General features: G+C 41.9%; 1 protein-coding gene across 4 annotated transcripts in view; it reads left to right on the top strand.

The window, feature by feature from the left end:
* DYNC1I1 (dynein cytoplasmic 1 intermediate chain 1) overlaps positions 1-25,858 on the top strand; it is a 184,710-nt gene that overhangs the window by 134,607 nt on the left and 24,245 nt on the right. For all 4 annotated transcript variants that reach the window (XM_039388634.1, XM_027749172.2, XM_027749174.2 and 1 more), the window contains exons 11-15: positions 2,032-2,178; positions 6,298-6,411; positions 9,238-9,371; positions 11,646-11,790; positions 25,448-25,588. In XM_039388634.1, coding sequence (XP_039244568.1) covers positions 2,032-2,178; positions 6,298-6,411; positions 9,238-9,371; positions 11,646-11,790; positions 25,448-25,588 — 681 coding nt within the window. The remainder of the gene's footprint in view (positions 1-2,031; positions 2,179-6,297; positions 6,412-9,237; positions 9,372-11,645; positions 11,791-25,447; positions 25,589-25,858) is intronic.

Genomic DNA, 25,858 nt, shown 5'->3' with positions numbered 1-25,858 from the left:
TTCTTTTCTGTAAAGCTAGGTCTTTTGGAAATGGTGTTTGGAAGCTACCTCTTGTTGCTGCGACTGACCATAGTGTAATTACTATGCTCAAGTGCTTAGATAGATAGGGACTAAAGTAGGCATTTTTGTACACTAATCATCTAATCATTAGATGCTAGACTAACATCAGAGAAATATATGAAAAAGCTTTAGTCAACAAGCGAGGGTATCATAGATGTCAAGTGAAGGGCCACAAGAATCTAGAGAGACTGGGGAATCAAAAAGGCAATTACAGCTTTTTTCTTTGTCTTGATGATCTTACTAGGTCAAAAAAACAGTACTAAATATACTGCTGTGTGCTATAAATATGTCTATTACGTTAATTTAACATTTAATCTGGCTTTAAACAATAGATATCAGGCAGCCAGTAAAAAGTATTCAAACTTCATATTTTGCTTTATTCTTATTAATCTAGTTATAGACATCAGGAATTAGCATAGTTAATTCTAGCCCTATCAGAAGGGATTTCAAGTCTCTGGTAAGTTCAAATCAGTCTCTAGCCACTAGAAATCAGAATGAGGAGCAGTAAGGAAAGGAGACAACACATCTGCCCATGTCAAGGTTTTCACAACTCCATCCACTTCTACAAGAAACAGGTCCATTACCTAGTTAGACATTGGGTCTAGTTCAGTTTGGCAACTCTGATGTTCCCAATTCAACAAAGTTTACTTAAATGTCTGCCATGCTTTTTATGCAACTGAAATTTGGTAATTTAGTTAACCCGTTGTCATTCAGTAAAGTGTGTTCCCACACAGGAACACCAACACTTCAAAATATTCAGTCATTAAAATATTAAAAAAATGTGTTAGCAAAACTCATTGGAAACAGTCAGAAAATGAATTTTTAAGAATGCAAAAATTAACAGTGAATTTAACTTTCTGACTGTAATTGCCACAGCAGTTCAAGCCTTCCTCTGCAGCTAGCAAACATCACTAAAACTGCTATTTAAAAAATGACATTTGCTTTTGTTTGCAAACTCTCTTTATTAGTATGTGAATTCTCAGGAAATTGTATGAATGCTGTAACATTTGCTTTCCAATTTGCATAGAACAAAGACATAGTATACAGTACCAATTATATAAAAATGGGAAATAATTCCTTAGGAAGATAATGGAAGACTTGAAGGAGTTACAGCTTGTTGCTCTCAGCTGTAGCTTGTTGGCACATGAAGGTTCTGAGGATTGTTCACTTGAAGACTTCAGCTATTGTATGTTATTTTAAAGACACTGAAAAGCAGTAGTTGGGATAGATACCAATCTTCATACTGGCTTGTGGGGCACTCTATCAGGTAGCCAGGGCAACCATGATACCAGTCTGGTTCCTCAGCATCCCCAGCTAAAGAAAATATACAAAGACAACTCAGATGTCATTAAAATGAGGAAAAACTGAGTTCTGTTTGGATGGTATAGAGGAAAGTGTGGTTCCCTTTGCTATTAAAAGAGCACCTCGGTAGCAGAGAAATCAGTCGTGGATCCAACAATGAGATGCAGCTTGTCAGCTGATGCTCTCAGGACAGCACACCTTGAGGTGCACTGTGGTAGGTCTCTCACAGCCTCATCTCATTACCTGAGAGCTCAAAGTTAGAGGAGCAATAGGGGAAGAGCTCTCCCTGATGGGATATCATGGGCAAGGATGTCAACCTCTGTCCAGCGGGTATCTGGTTACTTGAAGTTCTCACTTCTGTACGAAATTAAGCACTTTCCCATCACTGTCACGGAGAGATTATCTCAAGGTTTTTAGCACCATGCTTAGACTCACCCTTTGGTGTATATTTTCCTGAGGACCAGTGGAATAACACGTTTTAGGGTCAAAGTCAGCTCTTTGCATGTGTCCTGTTGGCTTTAGTAGAATTACTGGTGTGCAAGGAGTATGAATAGAGTTCATACAGTGATTCCTAAAACACAAAATGCTAATTACCATATGATTCCCTAAGGAGAGTATTGAAGATAACTGATCATGTAACCCCTCTCTTCTCTACCTCTTTTACTCCAGTCCTCTGTGATGTCAGTCTGTTTTGCCCGCTTTCACCCAAACCTTGTCGTCGGTGGAACATATTCTGGCCAAATTGTCTTGTGGGATAATCGCAGTCACAGGCGCACTCCAGTTCAGAGAACTCCCTTATCTGCTGCTGCTCACACGGTAAGGACAAAAAGCACCTCCTCCTTTCCTTAGAGGAAATGGTCAGCAAGGAAATAGAACTGTATAGTTGTGTCTACAGTGCTGGTTGCCACACAGATGAAAACCTAAGTGTGGCCCTTGAAAGGAAAGAAATAGGTAAGAGAGATGTACAACCACCTCCTGTAAGTACTTAACCATCACACTTTGTACAGTCAAGTCAGGAGATTACTCTCCTTTCCAGGGAAAAAGCAGGATTGAGTACAACACTTGAGTGAGGCACCTTTGTGCCAGCTCAGTGGCACTGTAACTCTTGCTCTCTGTTGCCTGTAAAGACAGGTCATTATAGAGACTGCGTGTCTGTCAGTCCAGCATGGCAGGCAATTTGAATCATTTGTTGTTGTCTTGGTGTACACAAGTTTCTCCTTTGAACCAGATTAGGCACCTATGATGATCTCAGTGGAGTCCTGTAGGTCACACTGTACCCTTCAAAAGAGCGTGGCAGTTTGCTTCTGTTTTCTAATAGAGGAATACATAAATGCTTGCCATGGTCTCCTACTCCAGACAGGGCCATAGGGCAGAGCTTGTGCACTGGGGGGGAGTTTGTTTCCATAGAATGATGTGGGAGAGCATTTTGCTGACACACACTGGTACCTGCGGATAGTGATGGTGGAAATGGGCTCTAATGATATCTGGGAGATATACAGGCAGAGCAGTAACAAAAAATGCCTGAAAAGGAAGAGTTTCTCTGTGATACAAGGATGATGTCTGTGGTAGGAGACTATTGTGCTGGAGGAAGAGATGAGCCTGGATTGCCTGCCAAAGTGTCCTCACTCTCCTACTGCACTGACCTTCAGTCAATTCTGCACAAAGATGTTGTGCATTCTTGAGTTGTCCTCCAGAGTTTAGGCTTAGGCAGACTCTTCAGAACAGCTGGAAAGTGGAGTAGCTCATCTTGGAAGTGGGCTTAGGGCAATTTCTTACTGGAAAGTGGAAAGGAGGAGAAAAATTCGAAGTATCATATAAGAGTGCAGAAAAATGCAGATTTTCAGAACCATAAGGAACTGAACTACATAAAGCACTCTAAGAGATAATAATCTTGTTCTGGCAGAATGAAGGATCGGCAACATGATGGTACTTTTGCACCTCCAGCTTTCACAATTCTGTGATTCTTTGGAATTTGCAGATCAAAGTTCAGCTTTTTGTTGACTGTGACAACATAATCCCTGGAGTTAAAAGACAGCTCTAGAAGCCATGCCACGTAAATTGATGCAAAAGATTCAGTGTGGGGCCAGTATTATGATGGCCAGTCTCTTATATTACAAAATGACAGGTGTGCACAGACACACTTAGTGGGCCAGGTATTACAAATATTGTTCCCTAAATTTCCACTATCATGAATGTTGATGTAATTATCTAATGATCTGTGCCATGGGTTGCAACTTCAACATTGCTTTTCATTTCCCTAATGTTTTGCTCATTTTGTCGCCAGTAATGTTGTTCAATCTGCATGAAAAGAAACAGTCTCTCCTGGAAGTGCAATTTAAAGATGTAGCAGACCAGAAAACCAGTAGCAAGAAGCTGACTATCACTGAAAATTGAACAACTGGGACTCGAAATCTAGCGGAAAAGAAAAGATTAATGGGAAGTAATTTGTTTACACTCAAAAATCACTTAAGGCAAAATTGTACCTCCTGGAATTATATATTAAAGTAGTTTTATTATTGCAATAGGACAATATATGCTGTTTTGCTTTTGACAAATATAAATAAATTACTTTCAGTTATGGATGGGCACTTTATGTGCTGTCATGGATTGGTATAAATAAGTGTTTAAACAGTCTTAACATGAGGAAGCGTGATGTTTTTCAGCAGTGATCAGATTTTACAATAAAAGAGTGCTTACTTTATGTATATAGATAGGAATTACTTACATAAACTGCAAATGAGGTCTTGGTTGCAAAAGGCTGGCTTGAATCCTAGCTGCCAAGAAAAAAAAAAGAATTAAATTAAGACAACTCTACCATAATGATCTTAATTTATGTACTGCTATATGTGAGTTGAATAGTCATTTTTAACTTGAACTCATGCCATAGGAGAAAAAAGGATTTTTCTCTTTTCTTTCTCTTGCTTTGTTTATTGGAAACAATCGTGTTGTTTTCACTGACTTAAACCTTCCTGAAATTTAGTATCACTGATTACTGCCTGGATTCACCAGGAAAGAGGATTCTACCCGCAGCTTACTCACTAATTTCCTTTCACACCCACCACACATCTGTACTTGGAACAACAGGAAATTTTAATTAAGACAAAACCCTTTTGCATGATGATTTCATTTCCAAAATAAATAAAAGCAAGCTGGCAGCGACCCTTTGAAAGGAAGGAGCCTGTTTAGACTTTCTGTTGCATACAGTTGATTGTCTTATTCATCTGCTTTCCTTACATCTTTTCATTTCTGCCATGAGTTTTATTGTGCATGAAATTGATGGCTGGTAGCCCTGATTAAAGCCAGACCTGACACACTGAGGTGCTGCTGGAAAGACATAGCTTACTGTCTTCCTCCCTGCTAAATATCCTAGATAGTCCACTGCTTGCTTTGTCTTCCTCCCACCCACTCTGTCACTGTCTGTTTGGACTACTGGAGTTCAAATACCCATGAAAAAAATAGGCCTATGCTTATTTCACACATCAGTATGTGGCAATCATGTTTAGCACTGGAGTCATTACCTTAACACTAAGCAGCAAAAAGGTCCATCATATGAGAGTAATAGTGTGAAGCACGTGTGAGGGACCAGTTGGGGTCCATTTGATGATCTAGGAGAAACCAGGTGCCTGACAATCTTGAGAGAAAGAATAAAATCAGCATCAGAATGGACCTTGTGACTTACTGGTGTGTACAGGTGAACTCCAAGCATAAGGTACCATTGCAGCAGTAATTGCTTGGTCCCTCTCAGTGTGTGCACAAACAATGTTCACACATTTTTGCACTTTTTGCACTTAGAGAGGGGACATTTATTGAGCACTCAGGTATCAAACCTGAAATAAGATTTATGCCTTTTCCCACTGACTGGGTAAGTGACCTGCAGCTGGATCTTGAAGTAGTCTGACGTAAGTGGTAGTTCTGCCATTCCTTTCAGCAGGAGCAAATGCTACATTTCCAACTCTGCATGGAGTTGGCTTAGAAGCTCCATAGGGATCTCTTGTAAGTTGGTCCTAATTTTCTTTAAATAAGGAAAGTATTAGAGAAAAGTGTTTTTTCTTTCTGGAAACACAGGTCTTCTATTTATTGGCAAAAACATCAGAGAAATTAAATTTTCCTTTGCTTGACTTCTGTATATGTTTAACCCTTAATTCAGCAGTATCACTTGTACAGGTCAAAGGAAATTAAATCTTGTTGTTCAGACTGACTGATTTTTCACTCTGGAGTTTGCTGAACTTGACCCATCCCTCATATGTTACCATCAGATATCAGATGACACTAGGCTCAAAATGTTACCAGGTTCCTTGGAAAAGGAATAGGCCAAGTTTCATTATGCATACTACGTGGAATTCAGCCTCCATGGAACGACTGTGTTATGTCGAGCCAGGTGTAACACCCTAAATTTAGTCACTCCCCATTTATAATAACAGAATCAAAAAGGTGTATTGGCCAATGCTGAAAAACGCTGATGGGCTGGTTCATGTTCTTCAACCAGAGTGCATTTGCAAATATTTATCATGCAAGCCAAATTCTGACAGAGTTCAAGTTTTATGCAGCTGTTTTCTTGAATAGAGATTTCATTTTGATTCCATTTGGACAATTTGCCTCTTTCTGCTGGTTATTTTCAGTGTCAAAAGCCATCAGCAGAATGATAAAGTCCCTGTGGGTGAAATCTCATCCACATAATTCAACATTACTCAGCTGGGTTGTTTTATTACGAGGAAAATGAAACTTAGAAAACATTTCCACCTCCATAACATACTTCTTAAAATTTAAATTAAAAAAACCTAAGCAAAACAATTCCTTTCTGGCAAAAGCTGAGTTGTATTTTCCAGGCATTGTGTGACTACTTAATCGTTCTTTAAAATAACATATGAGACATTAGAAATTTGTCTGTGAAAATGTGAGATGGCTCTCTGATTTCCAGTGTCAATGTGTTTTCAGCATCCTGTGTATTGTGTGAATGTAGTTGGGACACAGAATGCGCACAATCTCATTACCGTCTCTACGGATGGCAAAATGTGCTCCTGGAGCCTGGACATGCTCTCAACTCCACAGGTGGGTTTGTTTTCATCTATCTCTACAGGGGAAAAAAGTGCCTTCAGTAGAGCAGGATACCTGTGTAGTGGAACACAGCTCCTAAAAGCCAAAACCTCACATCCTATACAAACTAAAACCAATGGATGCACTTGAAAGAGTACAGCTTGCTTCCAGCAGTCTCTGCTAAGAGCCAAACCCATTTCCTTTACCACAAATCATGTAATTACTGTAATACATTAATACATAGGTCAGTTTCAAGTGAAAATGAAATAGTCCATTTTAAAGCATGATAATTACAGAAGTCGCCTGTGGTATAAATTGCACTTATTCTGCAGCATTGTTTAACAAATATGGACTAGATTGCACTGCTGCTGAACACACCCTAGGCACTACAGGTTTCCAAGGCCCACAGTCAGAAAGCTTACTTTGCTGCCTGCCTTCGGTAGCCAAAGGAACAAACAATGCAATTCAAAAGTTTTAGAACTAATCTCTTCTCTCTGGAATGTTTGCTACCGTCACCTTTTCCTCCCCTCCTCTCCTTTGTACCTGAAATAAAAGGAAACATAGGAAAATTGCCCAAACCACTAGTGATTATAATAATGGAAACTAAACAAAGAATCCGATGCTGAAAAAGGTGTACAGAAAGCGTGTTTTAAGTGTTATCTCCTGGAGTAGTACATTTTCTATTCTATCACATCATTCATTTTTTATACATAATTTCTTAGGAAAGAAAATTAATATAATTTTTACTAAGCATCATGGGATCTGATCATGTTTCAAAATGCTGCATAGAAACTCCCCTTACTGCTTCCGTTACCCATCCATTAATCATGCATTATTGTGCAATTACTATCAAATTATTAGCTTTTCAGTGTTGACACAAGAGGTGGGACTTCTCTATCCTAACCTCAGCCATCTAAAAGTTAAGTCCATGTCAACTCCAAGTTTCCTTTACATTTAATAGAGAGAGAGGCTGGTACTTCTGGAGGATGACTAACCCCTCCAAGTGTGAAATGCCATTTCAGATACCCACCCTGGGATACAGAACCATCCAATCTTAAGGTGGAAGGGGCTTCTGGAAGTTATCCCATCTACTCCCCTACTCAAAGTGAGACCAGCTTCCAAAGGTCAACCATGTTGCTCATGTTGCCCAAGGCAGCAGTATGGGTCTGGTAGTTGTGCCCTGGGACTACAAAATACCAATACTCTTCTGCAATAGAAGTGGAGGCACCTAAAATGGCCCAGACATCTATGCTCAGGCATCCAAACCCCTTCCCTTATTTCTCATATAAACATCAAGTAGATAAATTCCACCCTTATGTATTCATTTACTGGAATTCTAAATTCTGAAGCACAGATCTTTGAACATCTGAGTTCCGGTACCTCATCACTCAGATGGAATTTCCCTGCTCCAAAACTGCCTCTCAACAAGGATGGGAACACACCCCGTATTACACTGAAGTTTGGCATATGGCTCACGGTGATCTAGAAAAAAAAGGCACAGGGCTTGATGTCAAGCTACATGCCACAGTTTTAAATTGGGAGGAGTAAAGTGTTGCTGATGTGTGTCAGTCTGAAATTTTCCAAAGACACAGATCCAGAGCACTGGTGTGGGTGCTGGGAGGAGAGAGTCCACCACAGCCTATGGCCGTGTCTCCACAGCAACACTAAATGATGATCTCATCCTAGAAGGTTTTCACAAAAATATATGGTCTGTCTCCCATATTCACTGAATTTTCTCTCTCTCTTTCTCTCTCTCTCTCACTCACATATTCATAGAAATATGGAGTGTTCTCCCCATACATTTTCCATGTTTTCCTTTATAATAGAATCAAATGTATTTCAAAAAAAAGTATAAACCAAGCAAAACTATTTCTCTATGGATTTGCATCGCTCTCCTCTCGCAGGGACACTCACTTTCTTTAGTTACAGCAAAACACCCTTCTGAGAAAAACCCTACAGGCTTTGGCCATAGAAGAATAGCAGCTTAGACACTTTAAACATAGAAAACAAACCCACTTAAATAGCTAAAAATGAAAATGGTGAAATCATTCAGCCCTTTTGTGGATTCTTGGGTTACATGATTTAGGCTGAAAAACCAAAAAGTTGTGCAAAGTCTGCTCAAAGTGTTCGCATCTTGCAATGGCCACAAACTGTTCATGGTGATTGTATTTGCAATAGTAAAAATGGGCATGCTGATTCACTTTGAAATATAGCTACCAAATGAAAAAAGAAAACATTTCTGCTGGTTTGTAGCTTGATGGTGGAGTCTAGAGGGAGTGTTTCTGGTTACCTCAGAAAATTCCTGAAAAGTAACACTTAGAATGGTGGTAGTGACAGAACCCCAACTTTTTAATTTTGTCCTGCAAAGGGACAAATGACACAGTGCAATAAATGCCTCAGATGCACACAATATTACATGTGCTTCCTAACAATTGATTTCCAAAATGTTTGTAAATAGAAGGGTATTGCATGATTTATTAGAGCCTGGAGCTGGCAAGTGTAACCATTAAGGTATTACCTTCAGTTTCTGCACCATCAGATTTTAAATTCTCACCTGTCATAGCTGCCTGATTTAAAATGATGCAGGAAAGACCAGTGCCTTCCTGCCAGTCTCAAAGGTATGACAGATAGTGTTGGGGTTGGCAAGAGCATCCTAGTGACATTGCATCTTCTCGCAATATCCCAAGTAGAAACCAAAATCCTGTGACTGGGTCAAATGATTTCATCTTCCTCTCCTGCTACACTGTGCAACATTTATAAATTAATTAGGGAAAAAAAACCAAAACAAAGCCAGACTAACAAATAACAAACGGAATAATAACAAAAAATCTGTCTTGGTAGGAGAGCATGGAGCTTGTGTACAATAAGTCCAAACCAGTGGCGGTTACAGGAATGGCTTTTCCAACTGGAGATGTCAATAATTTTGTCGTTGGCAGTGAAGAGGGAACAGTCTACACAGCTTGTCGTCATGGAAGGTGAGGTTCAGCATTTTGTACTGACATAACATTGCATACCTGTGTTGGCGAGAGGTAGCCAAGTGTGTGTGGAGAGTGGGGACAGGAGCTGCCTGACTCTGAGCATCTGTGCTACAGCCTGTTATACTGGGGTAGTTGCCCCAGGCTCCCTGTGAGGTTGGTGGGGAGCAATGACTACTCTTAGGTTGACTTCCTTTACCTTTTTCAGACATCTGCCTGAAGAGAAGATGACTGGAACCTCAGAAATGCCTCTTTCTCATCCACGAGATGAGGTGGAGGCTTATACAGCTAGCTGAGATGTAGGTATCTATTGTCTGGGCAGGTCAAATGAGGCCCTAGGAGACAGTTTTGTTGCAGGGTAATCAGGCCTCAACCACTCATAAGAGATGGTAATCTGCTTTATTTTTTGCCATTCTCAGCTCCATCTTCAGACTCCACAAGCATGATTCAGAGAAAAGCCACCGTGAGCACACGTGCACATGAGAAACAGAGAACGCAGTTTCCCATGCGTGGCCATCTGGTTCCGGGTATTCCTATGCAGCAGTTCAGGCTGCATCTATGCAGTGAGGGTAGAGACTGAGCCCTGCTGGCCCCCACTCTCAGGGGGCAGTTTGGACATGCCCACCCTCTCCAGGAGGGCGACAGCGTTTTGTTGTTCAGCCAGCAGCCACCCACACCGTTGTCCCTCAGTCTGGCCTGCTGCCTGGTCTCTTTGCTAGCACAGATGTAGCCGTGCCACATGGGTTTGAGAGCTCTGCTTAATTCATTCCCAGAATCCTGTGCTCTCTCACACATGGGGGTCATATCCTTTCCATACATAACCCAGACTGTTGTTTAATACTGCAAGTTCCTTGTTTTGCACCCTGCAAATTTATGGGATACTAATGTGCTCTGATAGCTTCCAGTAGTAGTTCCATTCTCTGGGATGCTTTTGTAAAGAACAAACTTTTTCCACTGATAGACTTAGAGCTCACGCCCACACTTCAGTAGTTTGCAATATTTGCTGAATTCAGATTTTATCATATTCGGAGTTTCTGTTGACCAAAGAGACATTGATACACTGGTTAAAGATTGTAAGGCTTATATTAGACACCCCTAATGTTTTCTAAATACTGTTTTGAGTTATTTTGTTCAATATTTTTTTATTTTCAAATATTTCTATTTTAGCCTGACCAATGACAGTATTGCAAAATTGTGTCTATTTAGGTATATACTGATAGGCTGTGCGGCTGCTGATGGTTTGAATTAATCTTAGGCTGCTAAGACGAATGAAGCATTCCCAAGGGTATTTCTCACTTCTGATTTTTCAGACATTCCTGGTTTGTTCCTCACAAGAGGGAGAAGGTGACAGATCCTCATGTTAGTATACCCTTTTAGCAAACATTCTGCTGACCATTGACAAAAGTTTTTCTGCTCCTGCCTGTCTTTCCTTGAGCTTTTTGCTACCATCCCCATTTTTCCTCCAGTGCAGCTCTCAGTACACTGTACTCACACTGGCACAGGGCTGACAGCCTCATCAGGGCTGTGGCTATTTTTAATGTATTTTCTTTTACTCGCAGTTTTTCTATAATCTAACTAAAAGGGTAATTTTATGATTCCCTTTTCTGTGTACACTGTGAGACAGCACTGATAACCGAGCTGGCATCATTTGCTTCCAGGAAGAAAAAAACTGTGCACATTCTGTCTTACACAGTGTTGTATTTTTCCTTCCTAATAGGTACTCTAGCCTCAGGCTGATGAAATGCATTTCTCCCCTTGTTAAAAGTAATAACTGTATGATACCTGATCACAGGACCTGTTCCTTCAATTACTGTGAAAAAACATTTGCTTCCTAGCGACTTGATTGACTGCTGTGAAAAGTTATTTTAGATATTTAAGACAAAAAGAATTGCTCATGATAAGTCATTAACATATTCGCATTTTTATTTTAATGGTTATTCCTTGTGATAATGGCTTACTCAGAGACATAAGCTATAGTATAATTACAATTTGGAATTATTTTATAATTATACATAAATGTTACTTCAAGCTACAGTAGTAGACAGTATATGCAGAAGTGAGTAAGGCAAGTCTTCAGGTATGAGAAAGTCTCCCTGTGCTGGATTCTGAACATTAATTTTTCCCTCTGCAGGCAAAAGCCTTAGTGAAAGGAGAGAGATTTACAGGTTAAATAGTACTTTAAAAGGAAACAGGAACCCAAGAGTAAAGAAAAATAATGTTAAATCACCAGGTGGTAAATGACTCTCCACATGTAAATGTCTCTTCTTCCTGCAGTAAAGCTGGCATTGGTGAAATTTTTGAAGGCCATCAAGGACCTGTCACAGGAATCAATTGTCACATGGCAGTGGGTCCAATTGACTTTTCTCATCTCTTTGTCACATCATCATTTGACTGGACAGTCAAATTGTGGACCACAAAGGTGAGAAATCTGAGTTGGGATGGGATGAGTAACGCTACTTGTGAAATTGCTGTTGTCAGAAATATTTCAGTACCGTCTATATCAAGTCCTAAGAATCAATTAATTGAAAGGCTGTGCTTAGAATAGGCGTAGTGATAAAATTAGTAAAACATATAGCTAGTGTCACTCTCAATCATATTTGCCCTGGAGCATACCAAGCTCTGTAAAGGTTGCTTCAGCTGGTCTGTATTTCATTATTAACCCTAGTGCTGAGCAGTTTCACTAGGCAAGCAGATTAGGATGTCTTGTACTCCCAGTCATCAAACAATTCATGCAGCACTCCCTGTGCAGGCTAAATTGCAAGGCTTATACTATGCACAGTGGTGGTGCAGCAGCAGGAACACTTTCTTCTGATGAAGTAACAGGGAAAGCACATGTATGATTTAGTGCAATCAATATCACTTGTGAAATTCACTGCTGTAGGATGCTGTGATAGCCAAAAAGTATAAATTGTCCCAGTGACATTAAACACTGGAAGCTGGGAGGAAATACATGCTGGAACTTACATTCATGACCACCGTGGATCTGTTTCTGACTACCCTGTGACCTCTTACAGAGAGAGCACTATGAACAGCAGAAATTCTGCAGTTCTGTGAAACTTGGAAACCCCAACACCCCATGAGGCAGACTAAACAGACCAACTTGGTTTATTGTATAGGCAGAGTAAAACAGCAGAATGAAAGGTAAAATCCTAATTATATAAGTAATCTAAATTTATTTTGGTCAATCACCAAAGTAGAGAACTGCCTTCCAAATGCCAGGTTTTTGTCTTTACCAACTTGTTCTTATGCCTGTGTTTGGTTCACATCTTTAGCCACACCCAGCAGAGTTCCAGTACTAGAAGCTGATCCCAGTCAGGAAGTATCTCAGCGTGTGTTCTTCCAAGACATCAGAGCTTAGAGATGCTAGAACAGATGCACAGCAAATGTAAATACAAAAGTGATGAGAAGGACTCATGTGACAGCTTTGTGCTGGAAACAGAAGCACAGTTACCTACATAATAACTTGAATCAGCTTCCACAGTAGCTTCCTAATGCATTTGTTAATGGTCTGATCCAATGTGCGTGCTAATTAACAGGTATCTTTTCCTGAACCACAGTGGATGGTTCTGATTTGAGCATTACATTTTAGGAAACTTGTAATAAGAAAGATGCATGCTTTTCCTAATGTAACCACATACACCAGTAGAACCAGCCTTAACTAATGCAGAAGCAGGGCAGGCTGGAATGGATCTGGGATGGGTCCTACATGGTAAATGGTAGAAAGGGCTGCAGGGTAACCAAGTGATGGAGACCTTAGGGGTTAGCTCACTGGGGGCTAGTCCATTTGTCTGAGACAAGGGAGTCCTAGACAGTGGTAACTGGTGGCAAGGGAATACTGGAGTGTATTCAGTTGAAGCTGAGTGAGGGAAGAAGAATTGTGGGGAGTAGAGGAAGATGAAAGGCAGGTATTGAATTCCAAACACATGTCAAGAAAAATCTAGGATGAGTATATGACCCTCAGCTTAAGGATGAATATGGCAATAAGGGCCTCATCCATCTGCAGCTTAAATGAAATTCTATTAAGTGATAATAAAGCCTGTTTTTGTACTTTAAACTCTTGGGATTTTAGAATTTAGCAGTAACACTAACACAGCTTATTTTGGGCACAAAGACACTGTAGATAGTAATACACAGTTATCCTTGTGGAATACTTCAGTGTCAAAATGGTTGGGTCTGATTCTGTTCAAGACAATCAGTTTTCAAAGAACCAAACCATTTAAATTTCTGGTATCTATCAAGCTGTGGCTCATCTGGCAAGAAGGGCTTCCTGAGAAAGCTATTTGACCAAGCTGATGCAAGCTGTGATGTGCATGTGACACACCACAACACCCCTCAGAGCTGGAAGGCACACTGCTGTATTGGATTTCTTGCTTTCCTCTGGAGCAAGTTTGATCAGCAGCAGCCCCAGGCTGCTGCTCTGCCAGCCACTGCCCTGTGAAGACATCCTCTGAGACACTAAACAAGTTCTTGAACTGTGATGAATGTTTTCTTTTTCTTCCCATTTGACTGCATCAGAAGTTTACTTCTATACTGTCTGTATAATTCCCTTGGCTGGAACTACCACATATTTAGAGCTTTCTTTGTTCAGTTCTCATAATCAAGGCCCAGTCAATCAGTGACTGAACAAATCCATCAGCATTTTTGATTCTCTGGAAAAAACCCAGTGGATATGGAATAGTGTTATGAAGTATTGAGTGCCTTATAAGATTTTACTCAGAATTGTTTTATTCCTTTGGTTTCTTATCTGTAAATTTAATCTCCCTATCAGCATCCAATGCCGTACTGCTTTCCTGCTTCTACCAGTGTTGTCTACTTAATCCTGTGCACATTATGTTCTTTGGTCATGAAATTCAATTCCTTTCTGTTTCACAGGTTCAGAGTCAATGTCCAATTGTAAAGTGAACCATAAAAGCTTCGTGTTTATATTGTCTATTGATGTTGTGTAGCATCCTGGGGTGCTTACAAGAAAGGCACTTTCATAGCAGGCATTTGACTGATGGATTGAAAGCACCATCTCCCTTAAAAACTCTCACTTGTCATTTTATAATCTGTTTTTGTGGTTAACACATTTTCTATCCAAAGGCAGTTCAACCAGGTGACTGAGAATAAGGTTTGCACTAACAGAAGAATGAGAGTTTTATAGATAACACTAATACAAGGTTCACATTATCATCCATCACATTAGCCAATAATTAGATCCCTGGGTGAATAGTAAGCAACCAGAAGCAATAGGAAAAGAAAAGGAAATTGCAAAGATAGTCTCTTGATAACTAGGGCATTACCTGGTTCCTGATGAAGTTAGTAGGGCTTTCAACTTGAATTCATGCTACACGATGTGGGCAACTCTTGGATGCAGAGCTGTCAAAGAGAAGTCCTGATGTGAAGTGTCTGTGGAGCTCTGCCCTTAATTAGGTAGTGTTGGTATGATGCTTTGAAGAGGTAAAGTGCTGAGTGGAAATGCTAAGTGTTGTTAATTAATTAAGCACTAATCCTCATGAATGAATAGCATGAGGTTAAATAATGAAATGTAAGTATTGTTATTATTACAGCAATTGCTCTTTGGAGTGCAAATTTTTTGATATTGTATCAAGGGACAGGAGCTGTCTTGGAATTGTTAAAGCATAGCAAAACATAGCTAGTTTCAGCTAAGGGCTAAAAGATGGCTTGTTTGCTGCTGAGGGACTTGGCAAAAGCCTGGATAGACAGCTTGATTTTCTTAGCTCTTTCATCCTTCACATATCTCCTTTAGCTCTTATCCTTCCTTGGAGAGAAGCTGTTAATCATAGAATCATAAAATCAGCTGGGTTGGAAAAGACCTCTGAGATCATCAAGTCCAACCCTTGATCCAACACCACTGTGGTCACTAGACCATGGCACTAAGTGCCACATCCAGTCTCATCTTAAAAACCTCCAGGGACAGTGAATCCACCACTTCCCTGGGCAGCCCATTCCAATAATGACTGATTACCCTGTCTGTGAAGAATTTCTTCCTGATATCCAACCTAAACCTCCCCTGGCAGAGCCTAAGACCATGCCCTCTTGTCTTACTGATAGCTGTCTGGGAGAAGAGACCAACCCCCACCTGGCTACAGCCTCCTTTCAGGGAGTTGTAGAAAGTGATGAGGTCTCCCCTGAGCCTCCCCTTCTCCAGGCTGAACAACCCCAGCTCCCTCAGTCTCTCCTCATAGGACTTGTGCTCAAGTCCCTTCACCAGCCTCGTTGTTCTTCTCTGGACCTGCTCCAGCACCTCAATATCCTTCCTGAACTGAGGGGCCCAGAACTGGACACAGTACTCCAGGTGTGGCCTCACCAGTGCTAAGTACAGGGGAAGAATCACTTCCCTCGTCCTGCTGGCCACACTGTTCCTGATCCAGGCCAGGATGCCCTTGGCCTTCTTGGCCACCTGGGCACACTGCTGGCTCATGTTCAGCTTCCTGTCAATCCAAACTCCCAGGTCCTTTTCTGCCTGGCTGCTCTCCAGCCACTCTGTCCCCAGGCTGTAGCGCTGCAGGGGGTTGTTGTGGCCAAAGTGCAGGACCCGGCACTCGGTCTTGTTGAACCTCATCCCGTTGGAATCAGCCCAACTCTCCAGTCTGTCCAGGTCCCTCTGCAGAGTCCTCCTACCTTCCAGCTGATCGACACTCCCCCCCAGCTTAGTGTCATCTGCAAATTTGCTAATGGTGGACTCAATCCCTTCATCTAAATCATCAATAAAGATATTAAACAGAACCGGGCCCAACACTGATCCCTGGTGGACACCACTAGTGACCGGCTGCCAACTAGTGCCTTGTAGAAAATGTTCCTATTCCAGTGAATGTGCAGTGATTTATCAAGAGTGTAGGGGCTCCACAAGAGTATCCTGTAAGCCAGTGGTTTGGGCACCAAGCCATGCTGCCAAGGTCTGAGTAGAATAGGAGCATGTGTCTTCCCTAAGGGCAGGAAGTCCTGTGATGATCTTGGCGTTTTGCTCTAAGCTGTATCTTATGCCTATGAACAACTCTGGTTTCACTGACAGTAGAATCTTCTCAGAGTAAAGCTCTGATTTTAATGTGCTGACACTCCTAGGTGGAAACCAGTTTTGTCCAATTGGGGCCAGCCCTACTTCTTGAGTTTGTAACAGGATCAGACAGGCCTCCAACAGCAAAATGGGACTGGAGAAATGCAGAGGTTACTCATGTACCTTATTTTACCTACACTTAGGTGTAGACAAGAGCTGGAATTTCACTCTTGAACATATTCATTCTTAATGTTGTTTTCTAAGCTTTCCTAAATCCTTTGGGCCATATCTTCTCACATTACCACATATGACTGCATATGAAGTTGGATCCTTCTGGTCCTTTATTATTTAGGGCTTCCATACTTTGGTTTCTTATGCAGTCACTGGAAAGAAGTAACTGTAATGCATACATTAGACATCTCTTTGAGGTACCACCATTACTTCCCACCACTGACTATACAGGAGCCCAAATCTGGCAGATAATGAGTTTTTGTAGCTTTTGGTGGCTGTCTTGCATCTAGACAGTCTCAGGTCATATCTAAACTGGCAGATGTGTCAGCCCTTTTGAGCTCCTGAGTCTGTCTTCTTACTCTGGCTTCTCCCAAACCACTACCAGGAAGGGATCAGCTTCTTTATCCCACGCCAAACACACACATAGCTATACCTTGATTTGCAGCCAGAATCCTGTGGAATCCTTTTTTACTCCTCTCTCTGACTGATTTCGGTGGAGCTCAAATGTCTATCTTAAAGGAGGATTTCCCTCCTCTTATATTGGATACCTGTCTAGAATGGTCTCCCTCGCTGCTGCATTAAAACACAGAGGTCCTTTTTGACTCTGCTCATAAAGCAATCACCTTTGACATCACTCATTTCCAGTGCGGGCTTTTCTCTTTGATAAAAGCAAATGTTAATTTTATCTGATTATGGGTAATGACAAAGGGTAATAAAATAGCATTCTGGGATTTCATGGAAATGGTCTCTCTGTGGTGTGAGTTCAGAATTTTGAGTTTTGTCCAAAAACAAAGCAATGAATGAATTTGTTTCAGAGCTTGCTTTCTGTCAAAAGGCCAAGCTGACTTGGGGAAGAGGGTGGAGTTGCCTGTTCAGACAGGATTTTTTTAGGTTTTGCCCTTTACCTCTGGAGCCAGAGGTCTGGCTGTCATCCAGCTGTATAAAAAAAAGAAGATTATGGTATTTTCTAGGTAATTTAAAAGAGCAAGACCAAAGTGAAGTCAGGTGGCTCGAAATCAGGCCCAAGTTCTTCACATGAAATGTTTCTCATGATTTTGGTTTTTTCTGTAGCCATACTTGAAAAGTGATAGGAAAATATTCTTCAGCTGGCCAACATATTGCATTTACTCACACAAACTATGGTGCTTCTTTGTGAAACATTTTGTGAAGAATGGCACACATAGAGAGAAAAATAAAACAGTCATCTAAAATACCAAGGCTGTTCTAAAAAACTCAGTGGGCTAAACTATATTTCAGAAAACCCTAACATAAATCCAGCTGAAGCAGTGAAAGCTTTATTTACACATGGAAAGCAGAATTTGATTTCAGGAGCTCATATAATCTGCTGCAATCAAAATGCAAACCTCCCACTGACAGTTCTGTTGCTGTCAGAATTACGCTGGCGGACCAAGCTCGCATGTAATAGTGAAACATTTCAGGACAATTATCAATATATAAAGCCCAGGACTTCTTCTCTAATGGAAATTTTCTCCCACCTGCTTCATGCAGCCATCCTTTCTCTGCTGTGTGGGAGACTTTTGTTATCAGTAAAAAAAAGAAGGAATCTTTCAAAGTCCTACAAGATGGAGTTGTCTTCAATAATAATTAGCCTCAGAATCATTGCTTGCTGACCCATGAAAGCTCTGCAGGCATCCTGGTGGCAGCAGCTACAAATACTAATCTTGACTATTTAGCAGACAGTGCTGTAACATCAGTCTGTGTCAGCTGTCTTACAATGTTCCTCATGCTCCTGCTTCTGCTTCCTGGCAGCTGGAACTGCAGCAGCAGGGTCACTTGAAAGCCTGGAAATTCTCTGAGTACACATGCAGTGCTGGGCCAGGTACCCTGTGACGAAGCAGCATTTTCCATTAAAAGAAAAATTTAATTTTTAGGGGCCTCATACTGAATGTTCTCGTCAGAATCACAGGGGTGGGAAACAACCAAACCACAGCTACATTATTCCACTCCTCTCCTTGCCTTGCAATTTGAGCTAAACTACCTCTCTTTAACCCAAAGCAGGGAGACCAGTCCCATTGACTCCAACAGAGGTACACTCAGGACTTAAGTGCATGCCACTGCCCCTCCTGTGTGACAGGAAAGCACTACCACAGTGAATCAGCTTCTCCCTAAGCATCCCACTCATTCTCCAGCTCTGCTTCCTTATTCCATTTATGGGAGATATAAATAAGGAGTGGCAGCTGGAGGGAGAAGACCAAATCTGCCCTTTGGTGTTTCACTCTGTTTTCAGTGTTTCTTCTGACCAGGATTTGGTCATTCTTCCAACAGTCTAGGAAAAACATACCTTGCTCATATTTCTCAGCAAGTCCTTCAAGAGCTTCTCTGAAAAAAATATCGGAATATGGTAACATAAAGGCAGGAGTACGAGCTACAGAAACTGAATCAGTTTGCTAAGTAGGGACAGGAAGTCTTTCTATAGCGTTTAGAGCTTCTGAAAAGAATTTGAAACATTTTTAGAAATAGGGAGAATTTCCAAAGAAAATTATAGTATTTCTAAAGAAATCTTGTGACACAAATGCATAGTTAGTAGCTTCGAATGAAGTGCTGTCCTGCTTAGAACATGTTTTAAATAAAAGGTGGAAAACTTGATTAACCTTTAGCAATGAAGTCAGCAGTCTGAGGAAATACAGAACAAATGGTGAATACCTGTGCAGGCTTCTCCATTGTTGCCATCTGCACTGCATCCAGCTTGATGTTGGTAAGTGAAGAATAGAATATTAAACCTCATGCAGTGGAAACCTATAGGCACAACCCTTGTAAGCATGGAGTAAGAGGGGTTCCAGATTGGGAATGAAACTGGATGATCTAAAATGCAGAAATAAGAAATACACCAGCCTGGCCAATTGGAATTGGGGACAAAAGTGAGCTGGGAACACTGTAACCTGGTTTGCATATTATCTTCTTCATAAAATCTTTCTTAAGTGTGTTTTGTAGAGTTTCAAGGCCTTACATACAGTTTGATGTTAGTAAAGCTCATCCATTGCAAGCAGACCTGTTAAGTAATTTAAATTTACATTAGACATCAAGTAATACACATTTATATCAAACTCACTGAAAATAGATCCTCAGCTAATATGCAGTGGTGAAGAGGAATGCTATGCTTTCTGCTTTTTTTTCTTCAGAAAATGAAAAGGTATTTTTCCATTGGATAAGTGGAAAGGCAGGGTAGAAGAGAACTACAGAAGTCTAGCAGCACAGCCGGAACCTCTGCAAAGGACTTAAAACAGTTAAGAAGGATTAACCAAATAAGCAGTTTACCTGTCACTAAAGCTAGCTTCCACAGATTCCAAAACGCTATCTCTACAGATTCCAAAAGCTCTGCTGTTTGACTTTCTGATGCTCTTAAAAGTCAGGTGTGGTCTGGCTTCCCAAATTCTTTTATTTTTTTCTTCATGCCACAGTATTAGACATTAATATCACTTCTCATTAAAACCTCCTGTACCAGCCATCAAACCTTTTTTTCTTTGCTTCCTTCTTTTATGCTCAGCCATGACGCTTTGACTTTGAAGGAAACCACAAAAATGTAATCATCAGGTTATCTCCAGACTTGGTCTGCTCTCATAGCCCCTTTCCTTTCGGTCTCACCCTTGTCCCCTCCTCCATCTGTAATAATTCCCACATGCTTATGCAAAAATATTGGACTTTCTTTTATTATTGGCAATTAAGAAAGGCAACAGCTTCAGCATTTCCGAAAGAACAATCATTTCTAAAAGTGAAGTTTTCTGCTTTGTCTGTCTGCAACTTTTAGGATGCCAAAAAAAAAATCAGCATAACAATACTACAGTACTTAAAAAAAACAGGGCTGTGAAGAGTGTAGGGATCATTTCTGCACTCATTTCTTTCCCCCTGTTGCTACTGAATCTAAAAATTAAGCCTGTTGCCTTGCCCAATTGAGTTACCTTAGACTTGATTCAGTGACCTAATAATTCTCCAAGAGTGAGGTAGCATAACATATACATAGCTCATAACCCAGTGAAATGTCCTTTGAGTCCCAGAGGCTCATCTGTGATCCAGCACTGAAACTGACACTCAGAAGGAATTTTAAGACAGGTAAAGGAGGTTTTACTCATGTAACTCAATTTAGGGCATCTCAGTTAGCCAGTGACATTGGGTGGCTAAAGTTGAACACCCCCCTTTTGCTTTCCCATTGTCATCCTTGAAGTTTGGCTAGTCCTGGAAAAGGTGGAGCAGACTACAAGTTGTGAGTTGTATAGTATTGGGGTCTGTGGGATAATGGTACCCTTTGTGGAGAATGCAGACAGGCTTTGCTCAGGGATGTACTTGTAACTAGTACCTCTGATTTTTGACATCTAGTAACAGTTCCTGAGATTGCTGTGTCTTTTAAAAACTAATACAAACTGAACTAAGTCAAGTCCCATGAGTATAGGTATCAAAGTAGGAACTATTGGATAATCCTAGATAATCATAACTATTAGAAAACAGATTTGGGAGAAACATGGTAGTCCACAACTGGCAAAATCCCTGCAGAGATCTGTCAGTCTGAATAAAAACCAGGGCTGCTTTTGACTCCATACAGATGGAGAACATGAAGGCTTGCAAGAGTAGTAGAGCCTTATACAGAGCAGAGGTCTTAACTCCTCACCACAAGAGGTATGCACAAATAACCCTAAACATCTAATAGCTGGTGTCCCAAGAAGGAGACCATTGAAGGGGGAAAGGTCCAAACCAGAATAAAGCTGAGTAGAGGAGTATTTACCTCAAAATTCCCAGGAGCTTTTAGTTTCTTTTTATACTGTCTGTACTTTTTGAGTTGGCCTAACTAAGTGGCAGGGTAAGAAAGGAAAAAATGAGCCTGGATTTAGCAAAATAGTAAGATGTCTCTCTCAAGGTGGAGAAGACTGAGCCTAGTAGCTAGGGTTCCATAAAATACTGAACGAGCTCAGATCCTAACCTGAGTGGAAGTCCCATAAGCTGTGCCCTGTCCCAGATTTCATTTGCATCCCTCTGGTCAGTGTGACACCACAACACTTGCTTTAAAGAAAGAAGATTTTTGCTTCCCTATGTGTTATCTCTGCTGAAAAAGATGTCTGACACCATTTTGTAGGGGTTTGTGGTTTTTTTTAATCAATAAAGACTATTTATACAATATTTGGTCCCATGGGGCCAAATTCATAGAACTGTAGAATGGTTTGTTTGGGAAGGAACTTTAAAAATCATCTAGGGCCAGATACAGGAGCAGACACTCTGCTCAGGACCACTTTGGCTCTGCTTTTTCCAAGTGCCTGAGACCCTGAGCTTGAGCCTAAACAAACACATCAGCTTCTTCAGAAAGTTTCTACGCCAAGGACTAATGAATCTGTCTCATATTTGCTGCACACCTAGAAAAATCAAATTACCTTGAATCAACTTACAATACTGCACAACACTCATGGCTGTTGTTAATATGATGTGAGCCAGAAGTTTGTGTTTGGCTTATACTCTTTAGAATGGAAGACAATGGAGTGGAAAGAATGAAGTGGAGACAGCAGAGTGTGTGGTGTCACCAAACATCTGTACTGCTGAAGATACAGTCTAGGGAAGTACCTTTAAGGGGAGCTGACACTCACGGAAATTGTGCCAATGTGTAAAACGCTCCTTTCACGAAACATGCAAAGCCAATAACTTTTTCCATGGCTTTTCAGAAGTCAGATGCTAGTTAAAACCTGTGGATATGTGTACATTCCTCTATACGGATAATTAGCTACTTTATGTGTGGTGCCTCCTCGATTAAAGAAAATTCTTCTATGCAAATAAGTGGAATAGACTGGTCAAATTTATATGTGGAAAAAACCCTTCTTTTATATAAATACGTAGAATTTATTTAGGTGAGTTTCTTACTTCATAGACAAGTGTTAGTTCCTAGACAGCTCCTGGCTATTTAAAATGTTCACCCTTCATTGTCCTTTTAAGCAATGCCTATATACAAACACTGAGGAGGAACAATTGATTTTGACAACATGCTTAAACAAATGACACAAAACCACATGTCTTGGAATTGGCTTTTTTGCTTTTTCCACTAAATGATCAAGCCCTGTCCAATTGGAATCAATGGCAAAATTCCATTGATTCAATAGGGCCACATTTTCACCCTACCCTCTTCTTTTTCAGTAATAAGTAGATTTGGCCCAAGTTTGTCTGAAGATACTGCTTTAAAAGTATTTCTTCTGCTCTACTGAATAACAGAGTGCATTGATATTTAAGAATGAAAGCTCATCAAGTTTAAATTTCAGTTGTTTCATAATAATAGCCATATGTTAGTTATAGATTGTGTAAGTCTGAAGTTTTGGTAATTTAAAACTGCTTTAAAGTGACCTTTACGTGGTTCACATTTCAACGTTTTCTAAAAGCAGTCCGTATCGGTCCTTACTCATAAATCCTTACATTAAAAGAATCTGCAGGCCCGGGCCCTTAGTAAACAGGCTTACAGTAAGGAAGTGCTGTGAACATTTATACACTTGACCTCACAAATCTAGTCTTCACAATGAAATCAACGTAACTGCTCTCAGAGGACAAAATCAGACCAGGATGAAATGTCAACTAAGAAAGGCCACTTACTATTGAAAACGGGATGGGAAGCAAGAGGGACCTCCAGACTGACCTGATACAGTTGTTACATTCTTCTCTAGTTAAATAGTGCAAGAAAATAAGATATAGTATGGGAAATACTTTTTTTTTTTCAGTAGTGGCTAGTCAGGCTGGGGAGGCAGAGATACTGTGGGCAGCATGAGGCTGTAGCTCAGCTCCACTACCACTGCCTGGTGCTGCCATATGATTTCTCCTCGATTTCTCAACCACACTGCAGATGATCTTGTCTTTTGTTTGGGGTGCTCACATGGCTGCAATTTCTTATTTCTTTGCAGTGCTCCATTTCCTATTCACCTCCATTTGTGTGCCTTTCCTTACATAACTGAGAACTTTCTAAAAAGCCATATTATTCCTGTTGTCCTCCGACTTTCTATCTGACTGAATATTTCCACTGTTATAGTAAAGGTGTTTGATTTTTGGTATTTGAGGCTTTTCACATCAAATACGAGCACTTCAAGTGTTTTTATTTTGATAACAGGGAAACCAAGGCACATCAGCTAAAGCTATTTGCCAGACTATATAGCATGAGCACAGCAAGATACAGACTAGCACTAAATCTCCTGATCCTTCCCTCTAATGCCTTGGTCTTTAAGCATTCTTTGGAAAATAAACTAGCAGAACTAAAAAGAAGATTAAAAATGTGCCACACTCAAAATAAGATCAAAACAAGTTTTGACACGCTGACAAAAAGGAAATGCTGATTGAAGTCTGCTTCAAATTGATTGATATCTTAATAGGCCTCTAGCTTCTGTGGAATTTTGTTACTTCACCCATGACATTAAATGTTAAAGTGCTATATGTGCAGCACTTTTCCCCTGAAGAAGAAAAATATCATTCACCTAGCAGCTGATGAGACTTCCTTTTCTTTTGGTGTACTACTATCTTTAATGGCTACTTTTCCAGAATTTAGACCCTTGATATATTTGAACCTAAATTAGATGTTTTCAGTGAAAATACACAATGCAGCAGATAGACATTGGGAATCCATACAGCCCATGGCAGCACAGACAGATTACAGGTGTGAATGCACACCTGTCCCATGTGCAGTGCTTCCCACTCCAACATCCATCGAAGCACCATGGGGCACAAGAGAACCAATGCCAAAAGTAGCAAGGACCCAGTTGTAAATAGATATAAAACCAAGTGCTTTTTTGCTCTAAATTAATAATATATGAAAGAAAAGCTATCCAAGAATTGCAATCAGTTGCTCCATTTTTTTGAAAAATAATTCATGGCTGTATACATTAAGGCGCTGAGGCCACTGTATCTTTCGTAAAATGCACAGGGGTGCATTCCAGAGGGACCAGACGGAGTGATTTTAGCGGTGCGACTTGGACACTCTCAAGGCACCCTCTATGGAGCTGCATTTCCCGGGGACAGAGGGGCGGCGGGTGCCCGTTCGGCCGTGCCCCTCTCGCCAAGCAGGCGGCAGGAAACGGCAGGAGAAGGAGGGAGGGAGTGACGGAGACCCTCGGAGAAGCCCCATTGTTTAGATTTCTGTCACAAGCCACGAGAATACTTAATTTCTTTCGTCTCTGGAGTTTTCATTATCATTCAAATTTCATTTTCCATTAATTGATCGGGGATTAGCGAAGCCATTATGCAAAAATTAAAAGACAAGGCAAATGCGATGAATAATTTATGAGGGACAATTACACTTTATTCCTGGTGCACTTCCTAACTTCCCTCCGACTCCCCGCCTGCTGCAGATGACAGCCTTCCCCCCCTCCCTCCCGGCCGAGCGGAGCCGGGCCGGGTGCGGGCAGCCCGAGGCGCCCCCGGGCGCTGCCGCCGCCCGCCGCCAGGTGTCAGGCGCCGCCCGCGGTGCGCGGGGGGCCGCGGAGGCGCCGCGCTGCTCCCGCCGCTCTCACGATCCTTATCGGAGCGACCGCCAGCGCGCTGGGCTCGGGCGGCAGCGGCGGTGCCTGCCCGCTGCCTGCTCCCTGCCTGCATCCCGCACCCCCTCCCGCCGCCGGGCAGCCGGCCTGGAGCGGGAGCAGCCACGGGCGCTCCCCGCCCTCGCCCCATCATCCTCGCGTCCCACACCCCTCACACCGGGCATCTCATTTATCCCACCGGACAGTTGTTGCCCCATTAAAGTGCAGTCCCGCCCTTCGCGGAGGACCTTTCATCTGGGGAAGTTTTATGACACTTTGTAAATGTGCAAAGTTTTTAATTAGACTCGCCAGACAGCCCCAGGCAGCACTAGCGCCACGAAGTCTTCATGCCGCTCTCTGCTTTACAGCACAACAAGCCGCTCTACTCCTTTGAAGACAATGCCGACTATGTCTACGATGTCATGTGGTCGCCAGTGCATCCCGCGCTCTTCGCCTGCGTGGACGGGATGGGGCGCCTGGATCTGTGGAACCTGAATAACGACACCGAGGTGAGGCGGCGCGGCGGCGGCCGGCGGTGGGGAGGCGAGGGCGGGCGGCGGGGCGCCGGGGAGACCTTAACCCTGTGAGGGCCGGCGGCTCTGCCGAGCACCCCCTCGCCGTCCTCCCCGCGGGCTCTGCGGGAGCGCCGCGCTCCCTCGGGGCGATGGCAGCCCGGCGTCGGCCGCTCCCGCGCCCCGGGGCGCGGCGGGAGGGGAGGGCACGTCCCGCTGCCGGGGGCTCCCGCCCGCCCCCCTCCCGCGCCCGCCTTCCCTCTCTCC

This window comes from Pipra filicauda, unplaced genomic scaffold (genome assembly GCF_003945595.2).
Source record: "Pipra filicauda isolate LSUMZ 115617 unplaced genomic scaffold, ASM394559v2 scaffold66_size7647185_pilon, whole genome shotgun sequence".
NCBI lineage: Eukaryota > Metazoa > Chordata > Aves > Passeriformes > Pipridae > Pipra > Pipra filicauda.
Note: the sequence above shows the minus strand (reverse complement) of the source record. Positions and strands in the feature narration are given on the sequence as shown.